Genomic DNA, 9,711 nt, shown 5'->3' on the forward strand with positions numbered 1-9,711 from the left:
TATGTATGTATGTATGTATGTATGTATGTATGTATGTATTTATTTATTTATTTATGTATGTATTTATTTATGTATTTATTTATGTATATGTACATAGCAGATCTGGGAAACAAAAACAACATTTGAACAATTGGTAAGAAAAAGGTGATTTTAAATATATAATGGGATACAGTTTCAGTGAATTCGTATGTAAACATAAATCTCATTTAATTGGATAAATGTTTATTTTTAATATATATATATATTTTTTTTTATACCGATCACCGACGAATGAAACGTATATTAATTTTTCCAAGATGTTTGCAACATCCAGAAGGTAGCTCCACATATCCCATAAAGTATATGTACCCTTGATCAGTATCAAAATGACTTTGAAAATAACCCAAACAGGTCAAAGACCACGCCCATAACGTCTATAGAACCAAAACTGAGAACATCTTTGTTTTCCTGTGTCATTTGCTCATTGCTCATAACCTATTAACAGATACACGATATAAATTTCCGCAAAACTATTCTAAAATAGTAGAAAAAATTAGCCACGCCCATTCAGTTTTATAGAGTAAATAAATTCGTTCTATAAATTCGGCCGAAATATATCGTTCTACCATCATCATCATCAAAATATTTCGAAAATTGCGACCAATAGATTGAGCTCAAGAATATATCAACGAAACTCGGACGGACAGACAAGCTTAAGTCGATTCACAAAATGATTCTAAATCTCTCGGTACAGTACATAACAATAAGGCGGACAGACGGACGGACAGAGACTTAAATTAGAAAGTTAAAAATCTTGAAAAATTTCATCAAATTTTCCAAACACTCTTTGTTTTCAAAAAAAAAAAAAGATTGAATTACTTCCTCTTGAGGTACATTAATTTTTGTCGTCGACGCTCACGGACCAAATAGTCTATTAGCAAAAATAGAATATTCCATTAAATCTAATTATTCTCTAATAACATTGCATTTTCGAAATGCAGTCAAATTTACATTTCACTCTACCCTTCTAAGCGGCAGTTAATTTCAAGAGCTTAAATAACATTAATTTAATTTTAATAACTTGCAGTATATGAGTATAGTTAGGATAATTTAAAAGAAAGTCTTATTATTTTTAGTTTCTCATGAATTCGAAATCCAACAGTAAACAGTTAACAAAGAAAATCGGAATATCTTTGGGGAGTATAGTTTTCAGTGGGGAGGCTCAGTTTTTTATACCCATCACTGAAGGACGAGTGGTGGTGTATTCGCTTCGTTCGTCAAAACGTTTGCAATATCCGGAAGGAAGTAACGGAGCGTTCACAAAGTATATATATTCTTGATCAGCATGAAATTCTAAATCGACTTGACCAGCATGTCCATCCGTCCGTCTGTGTAATATTTGTTGCAGACAATCTCCTGGCCGCAAGAATGAAACTATTTTACTTCAAATTTGGCAGAAGTATGGGAAATTCGTACGCAGTTTGATATTGGAAATGGGCCAAATCGGTCTAAGAAAATGCTTACAGCATCGCGGAAACCGTGGTATATTTATCTCTGTTTTTCCAAAGGAATTAAAAAATTGATTTTTTGCTCATTACTCATAAAGTAAAGCAGATTAAATGTACAAAAATTTGAACGCATACTCCATGGGCGATACTGTAGCTGTGATGTACAAATATAGGACAAATTGACCACACCTACTCAACATTATAAGGTATCAAGTATATAAATTCTTGGACAGTTTCAAAATTGGAATGCACCTAAACATATCCGTCTGTTCGTCAGTCCAGCCGTTCGTCTGCCCAACTGTGTAGCATCAATGGTAAACGTTCTCCCGCTCGCAAAAATGTAGATATCGCCTACAAATTTGCAAAAAAAATTTGGAATTGATCTAAACTTTTCAAAGGACACGCCTGCAAGGCCCACATGCCTACACGACAAAAACTTTTATTTTGAAAATAGAAAAATTCAGCCGCGCCCACTCCATATTATGGACCATGAAACTTTAGTTCTTTTAATTTTTTTTTTTTTTTTTTTTTTTTTTTTTTGGTTATTAGGGATGGCTATAAAAGATTCAATCGTGAATTTTTATTTTTTTTTTTTTTTTTTTTTTTTTTTTTTTTTTTTAGGACAATAGTGATGGCTATAAAAGATTCGATCGTGAACTTTTATTTATTTATTTTTTTTTTAAATGTAAACTTAATTTTTACAGATCTGTGACCAACTTGTGATCGATATAGATTAAAAATTAATAATATTTAATATTATTATTAGTAATATTTAAAAATGTAAGACGGAAATCATCTTATCGTCTTTGTAGTCAAGAAGCGGTATATATTTAAAGTGTCAGAGTGTCAGAATACGATTTTTCAAACAAATACAATATTCCTATTTTTGATCGCGCCCATCATCTATCGTTCCGCCCTTCCTCGTTTATTTCTTTTTTTCTTTAACATTTAGTTCTCTAAATAATATTTTTGGCTTTTAATTTGTTTAAATTGCAATGATGTGATTAATGTAAGCCCACAATAGCTCTTCGGAGATTATACTTTCTTCATTGTCATTCATCTAATTTATAAATCAAAAATCAAATTTAACCAAAATCAAGAAAAAAAAAAAAAAACTATATTGATTACAGTGCTGCATCTACAATTAACTACCAACTAATATAGCTAAGTGAATGATGATATAGAACACAATGATTGCATATATGCTGGAAATATATATATATATATATATATTTATTTTTTTTTTAAAAATCTAAAGAACTACTCATAAATATAAATAAATGTACGTGATATTTGCCTTTGTGTACAGAGATGTTATATAGCGTTGTTGTTTTTTTCAGATGTTTTAAGATGAGAGCAGAACTCGCAAGAACCGCAATATAATTAAGGTAACACGTGACGGATATAACGCAGAGCAGACAATCAGTTTTAAGTTTGTTTTGTTTCTATAGCAAATTGACAGTTTTTTATTTTCATTTTTTTTTTTTTTTTTTTTTTTTTTGAGTCTATGATGTTTAGCGTCAACAAGTAGAAGGAAGAAAGGAAGAAAAAAGGCAGAGTAACAAAAAGAAAAAAAAAATTTTAGAAAAAAGAAGCTTTTCTACTATCTTGCTGCTTAAATAAGCAAAAAAAAAAAAAAATAATAAAATAAAAGAAAAAGAAAACTTGTAAAAATGTGTTCTTTTCCTTTGCTTTGAATAGTTTTAATTAATTAATTTTTTCAAAAATATGCAACTATATTTTATAACAATTATATATGTCTCTCTATCTGTGTGAGTATGTACTTATATATCTGTAGTGTATTACAGTTTTAAATGCTTAGTTTTTATTCCTTTATTTATTTATATTTTTTTCTTTTTTTTTTCAATTTTTTTTTTTTTTTTTTTTTTTTTTTAACAATAAACACTTTTACAATACCTAGAAGTTAACCTTTTAGTGATTATTAAAACTAAATTCAAGTGTAGTGCAACACTTTGTATGGTGGTTGGAGTGGTAACTTTCAGAATTTTTTTTCCTTTATTTTTTTTTACTTATATGATTCAAAACAGAAGCAAGCGTTTCACTTCGTCAAAACGAAAAAAAAAAAATAAATAAATAAAAAAAATTGAGATCAAAGTTCTTTCTGATATTTCTAAAAATTGAATTGAAAGTACTCCTGTTACCTTGCATATACATATATTCGAAAAGTATTGAGAAATTGGCTATCTTATTGGGGAGAGGTTACATAGTCTGAACACAACAACGTTTGTAACAACGTATGTTTTTTCTTCCTTGTTTGTATTGTAGTGTTGGGATAATGGAGGAAGAAATGTGTGTATGAGCAATGCATAGCAGAAGGCAGAAAGAAACTAATTTAAGAAATTTATGTTGGACGCCAAACATCAGGATCTTCCATAAGTGTTATATTCTGATCGGTGCTCATTGGCATTTGTCCATCACTGCCCGCCTGCATTTGTGTAGGCGAGGTAGCTGCAGCAGCCATATCCTCCCTTGAAGCTCTACAGCACCCATATTTAAGTATGAGAAATAACAACAACAATAACAATATAAAAAAAAAAAAAACAAAGAAAAATGCACAGTAAGTTGAGGTAACATATTATTTTAACGATGATTTTTGACATTGGTTTTTTTTTTAATTTTTTTATTTTTATTTTATTTTTTGTTGACGCATTGTTAAAACATTGGACAATAAATAGCAGCGTTTGTTTTGTTAGGGAAAGAGTATAACAAATACAAAAAAAAAAAAAAGAAAAAAAAAATTATAATATTAGTCACATTAAATGATCTCTCTTCACTGCCATTTTGGACAAAGAAATGTAGTTCAATATATTTGATTTTTGCGTTACTTACTTTTTGCCCAAGCCCATCATACCATATAGTACGCCAGTGCCGAATACCAAAGCGCAAGGAAACAAACTGCCCAAACCGAAACACAGAAAAACAGGTAACAGAGCAAGTCTAAAAATGAATTAAATTTAATTAAATATATTAAAAACACACACACGCGCACACACACACAAAAAGAAAAAAAGAAGCAGAAAAGACTTTTCTCTCCTTTAGCACTTACACACAATAAAATGCCGCCCGATTCCATAATGGTCTGGCGTCAGTCCAAGTAGCCAAATTATTGACGTGGTCTATACAAAAAAAGCAACAAGGAGCTTCCAATGCCATCACTATGAACCCGATTAATACTTGCAAAATGCCACCAATTAAACAACTAACATTAAATGTTATCACCGCCAAGGCATTAAATAAACCAAACAGAATGCAAACTGTGAAAAGATGAAAAGGCATTAATTGAATTTTCAATGTAACGATAAATATATTTAATGCAGATGTGGAATAATATCTAATTGTTTTTATTATATTCCGTTATTATAGGGAATTAATAAAAATCATTAAATTTTTTTTTTTTAATTTTGAAAAGTCCTGACTGATCCGCTAAGATATTTAGCCTTACACAGTACGATGATACACAGTATTGCACAGTGTTTTTCCAAACCAACCTATAGGACGACCATTACAAGTTATCTAGTGCTTGAATATTTTTCGGTTATTCGCCAAAAGCTCTTGATCCTCATGCGGCGTTAAGCCACTGCCGATTCAGACAACTAATGTCAATTCGTAGCTCATCTCAAGTAAGCCTGATAGTGAAAATCCCCTAAAAGCTGTTCTGCTGCCATTAATGTTTGTGTGCACAAAAAAGGGTTCAGCGGCTGCTTGGTTTTTTCAAGTCTCTTTTTCTATTACTCGTCGAAATTGGTTAGTACTTTTAGTCGTCATTCTGCCTACCTTATATCTTTTAAGTATAAAATCGAGTTTGACTGCACCTAGTTGGGAATCAGCCGGGCATGGATTCCGAATTTTTTTATTTTTTTTTGGGAATCGTACATACTGAAAATTTATGGATGATGGATATCAATATTTTTTGTAATCATTTTGAAATTCGTGTTTTCACATTTTCACGTGTCATCTATACGAGCTCGTGAGTGAAACGCACCCATTACCAAAACTACATTGAAGTACTACGGTTAAGTATGGCATTGTGTATCAAGCTTCACTTTTCTATTTTGGTTTTCAGCTGACGCACTAATCTGACTAAATTGATTTAGATTTTCACACTGATTAGCCACATGAACACTTTGATATCTCGACCATGTATTCCAAGCGAATATGAATACAATTGCAAAGCTTGTAAGCCCCATTAATTATAATATAAAAATAGCGAATGCAGTTTAGAGTGGCATTTAGAAAACCATTAGATAGATGAATTAAATTCGAGGAATACTCGTGTTGTACTAAAAAAAAAAAATTAGAAAAACATTTGTTAATTGTTAAGTTGTTCGTAAAGTCACTGGATTTAACTGCATTTTCTTTTCTTGCTGCCAAATTGATGTTTGAGTTGCATTCTTATTACATATTTTAACAACTAACATAGTAAGGTTTCTTCTTGAAAAAGATTTGTTCGATTCTGCACAATTGCCTTTGTTCGCCGTTTTATTACCTATTGAAAGTCGAAAGCAACGAAACCTGGCATCATTTAGTTTTTTACTATAGATACTGTGTAAATGGTATTCAAGAGAGAAAAAAATTATTGAATGTATGTGAAGAACATGCATTGACAAAAGACCAGTGCCAAAATTAGTTTATAAATTTCATCCCAACAATTTCGATACCACGTTCTCTAGACGCATTTTTAAAGCCGATTAAGATAAAAAAAAAAAAAAAAAAAAAAAAAATTCATGACAATAAATTTTAAAAAAAATGAACGCAAATAATTCGTAAGAGCACTGCCAGATTACGATTCGATCGACCGTTCATAATAATATATTTATTCGCTATAAAAAAAAAAAATTGTCTTTCATTTTGATCAAAAAAATACAATGTCGTTCCGAACAACCCAATAGAAAGTAATGTACCCTCTTTCAATAATATCATTCCCTACATTTACTAAAGTTGTTGAGACTTTTCAGGTAATCTTCTCCCAAATTTTTGGATAAAGTTTTCGTACTTTGGAAACGCTTTATAAAGAATCAAAGGTTTTTCTCCATTTGGCATTTTGATGTTGTTAGAGAGCGATGTCATAGTAAAGTGTCTAGGGAATAGGATAGATGGTAAAGCCGTTCCCATTCCATTGCCGCCGTTTGCGATAATTGGTCTGGCATTAGTGTTATAAAACAGCGTTCGTTTTCCAGATGCTGAGGATAATTCATGCCGATTTAATTGTATTACATTAGATGCATTAACCAATTTTCAGTGCTACTAATAGTTTCTAGGCAAATTTTGCAACAGAGACTCGAGTATTATCGCGTTGAAAAACTCACTTTGTAATATCTTTCGGATTATTCTGCCTTTAAATTGCATCATTCACCGTCAGCGCCACATAACGAAGATATCATTAGGCTTAGCAGCTTATTATATGCGTTTCACTCGGATGATACCACGGAAATACGGAGCATGATCTTGACTCCATGAATACTCAGCTTGGTCGTCCGATTATAATGGTGCAACTAGCCAGAGCAATCTGATTTAATCCGCTTCCTTTGAAGCGATACTTTTATCGCAATGCACTGTTCAAACTGGACTCGGAAGTTTTTATTAAGCAAGACTTTTAACAATGAGTGATTTGTAAGCGTATTTATGGTCGGTATGTCAATAATCGACAATTCATCTATCATCTTTTATTGGAACGAACTTGAAATTCTGTGATGAAATCGATACGATATTATTTGTTGTTGACTATAGTTAATATTGAAAATTCAATTTGATTATGCGAAGGTCAAGACAGACTGCGCTTTCTTCATCTTATTAAACACTGATTGTTGCCGTAAATTGTTTCCTACATTTTTGCAGAGGTGCAAGCATCGATTCTCACAATTCTATGCCTTTCAGCAGCAATTTATTTCAATATCAAATAGTATAAGCAACAAAACAAATTATATTCAATTGGGGCAGAATGTTTTACACCCATTATAACCCTTTAACTCAAGTAAAAAACTATTTTCGTCTATGATCGAATCTTTTATATACCCATCAGATTAAAAAAGTAAAAAAAACAAAAGAAAAACGAAAAAAATTAAACAATAGGTAAGTAAGTATTAGATGGGTGTGGCAGATTACTTCTATTTGCGTACACATTTATTAGGATCGTCCACACAATACATTTGTAAATTTTTATACGTTCTACCTTTATCTAGTTTCTAGTCTATGAGCCATAAATAAGAAATGCAGAAAGCAATTTACACTGCAGGCGAATCTCTCGGTCGAGTTCAATACTATTTTCAATACCAACTTGCACGTAAAAACTTCCAATGTTTTTGCCAAATTTAACAGATACTAACCCCTAAATTGGTCTAAATCAATTCACAATTCATTGCAGTTCAAGAGCATTTAAAAATTATCGCGACAAGACAATGTTCACGGTGGAGATTGGTTTGCTCATAACTGTAGTGTGAGTATTCAGTCGGTAAAAGCATAATGTTTACCGATTGGTCACGCATCCACTAAGATGCAGCCACTACTTCCCTATCTCCTTCTCTTTCTTAACTTTTTTTTGACCGTCGTCAGTGTTACCACGTTACAGAAGAAGGGGGATGCCGCAAGTGATTGTTTATATTCCTCTATTACTATACTTTATGCGGTCTCTAAAACTTTCTTCTGGATGTTGCAAACGAGTTGACGATATAACAATACTTCCATCTTGCGATGGTAAGCATCGTGACGTCGTGACGAAGTTTTTTTTATACCCATCACTGTTATCGTACCAAAGAATGAAAAGGTGAAAGAACTAAATTTTCATACTCTACGACTGATTTTTTCTATTTTCGAAATAAAAGTTTTTGTCGTGCAGGCATGTGGGCGTTGCAGGCGTGTCCTTTGAAATGTTTAGATCAATTCCAAATTCTTTTGCAAAATTTGTAGGCGATATCTTCATTTTCGCTAGCGAGAGAAGGTTTACCACGAGTACTACACAGTTGGGCCAACGGACAGCTGGACTGGCAAACAGACGGATATTGTTAGGGGCATTCCAATGCAATCTAAAACCGGCCAAGAAGTTACATACTCTGTGGGCTTTTTTGAAGCTTGTGGCAGTGCTGTGTAAAAATTTTGAAAAAAAAAAATTTTAATTTTGATACGCTATAATATCGAATAGGCATGGTCAATTTTTTTCCATTTTTATAAACGTACTACAGCGTCTCCCAAGGAGTATATGTATAAACTTTTGAAGATTTATCTGCTGTAGCTGATGAGTAATTAGCAAAAAAATTAATTTTTTATTCATTCTAAAAAATAGAGGTATTCTCAGTTTACACGGTGCATGGCCGACCGATTTGACCCATTTTCAATACTAACGGGCGCGCAAGAATTTTCAATGCGAACTTTCTGTGCGAATTTGGAGTCGACAGCCTCGTTTTTGCGGCCAGGAAAACAATTATAACAGACAGACAGACGTACCTATATCGATTTAGAATTTGATGCTGATCACGAATATATATACTTTATAAGATCTCCGATATTGCCTTCTGGGCATTGCAAATGTCCTGACAGAATGAATATACCCCTCATCAGGGATGAGGAGATGACTATAAAAATTCGAAAGCCGCCACCTCCATCATTTTTGCTTATACAGTATGTGAAGTGATAAAGTTCATTAAATAACTCAACTAAGAATGCTCGGAATTTGTACAACTATTTCGCGTGAAAAAGTTTCAAATCAAAAATTTCTTTTACGCTATGCACAAAATACACTCAGCTTAGTAGAAAAATCAAAAAAAAAAAAAAAAAGAACGCTCCGTTATTTGAATTTCGGACAAGAAACGAGGAAAGCTATTATCTTTCTTTGTTCTTTCGACATTTCCAGTAAGCAAATAAGAGTCAAGTTGACAGAAACATTGCGAATATTAAGCTAATAACATTTCTTACTTACTTACATGTTACACTAGACTCATCGCAAGATGTATAGGGCATGCGATTGCAAATTGCTTATATATTATACATTGGCTTATTATAAAATGGAAAAAAAAAAAAAAAAAAAAAAAAAAAAAAAAAAAAAAAAGTTATCCTAAACACTACGTATATACGATATTTGTAATCATTCCATTGCAATAAACAAAGTTTGATAAAAATCGTATTTCTCCTCATTTCCAATAGCATTGCAATCGATAGACAAAATGTAAAAAAAAAAAAAAAAAATGCATGAAATGTTTAATTTGATTACCAA

General features: G+C 31.8%; 1 protein-coding gene across 2 annotated transcripts in view; it reads right to left on the bottom strand.

Annotated features, from left to right (window-relative positions):
* The window catches only part of LOC119631717 (calcium channel flower), a 14,346-nt gene that overhangs the window by 710 nt on the left and 3,925 nt on the right, over positions 1 to 9,711 (bottom strand). Inside the window, exons 3-5 of one of the 2 annotated variants that reach the window (XM_038024165.1) lie at positions 4,555 to 4,762; positions 4,338 to 4,445; positions 3,355 to 3,985 (exon numbers count right to left, since the gene is read on the bottom strand). In XM_038024165.1, coding sequence (XP_037880093.1) covers positions 3,850 to 3,985; positions 4,338 to 4,445; positions 4,555 to 4,762 — 452 coding nt within the window. In that variant the 3' untranslated portion in view covers positions 3,355 to 3,849. Of the gene's footprint in view, positions 1 to 3,354; positions 3,986 to 4,337; positions 4,446 to 4,554; positions 4,763 to 9,711 lie in introns of those variants that run through there. The other variant, XM_038024164.1, reaches the window with a different exon arrangement.

Source organism: Glossina fuscipes, unplaced genomic scaffold (genome assembly GCF_014805625.2).
Source record: "Glossina fuscipes isolate IAEA_lab_2018 unplaced genomic scaffold, Yale_Gfus_2 1, whole genome shotgun sequence".
Classification (NCBI taxonomy): Eukaryota; Metazoa; Arthropoda; class Insecta; order Diptera; family Glossinidae; genus Glossina; species Glossina fuscipes.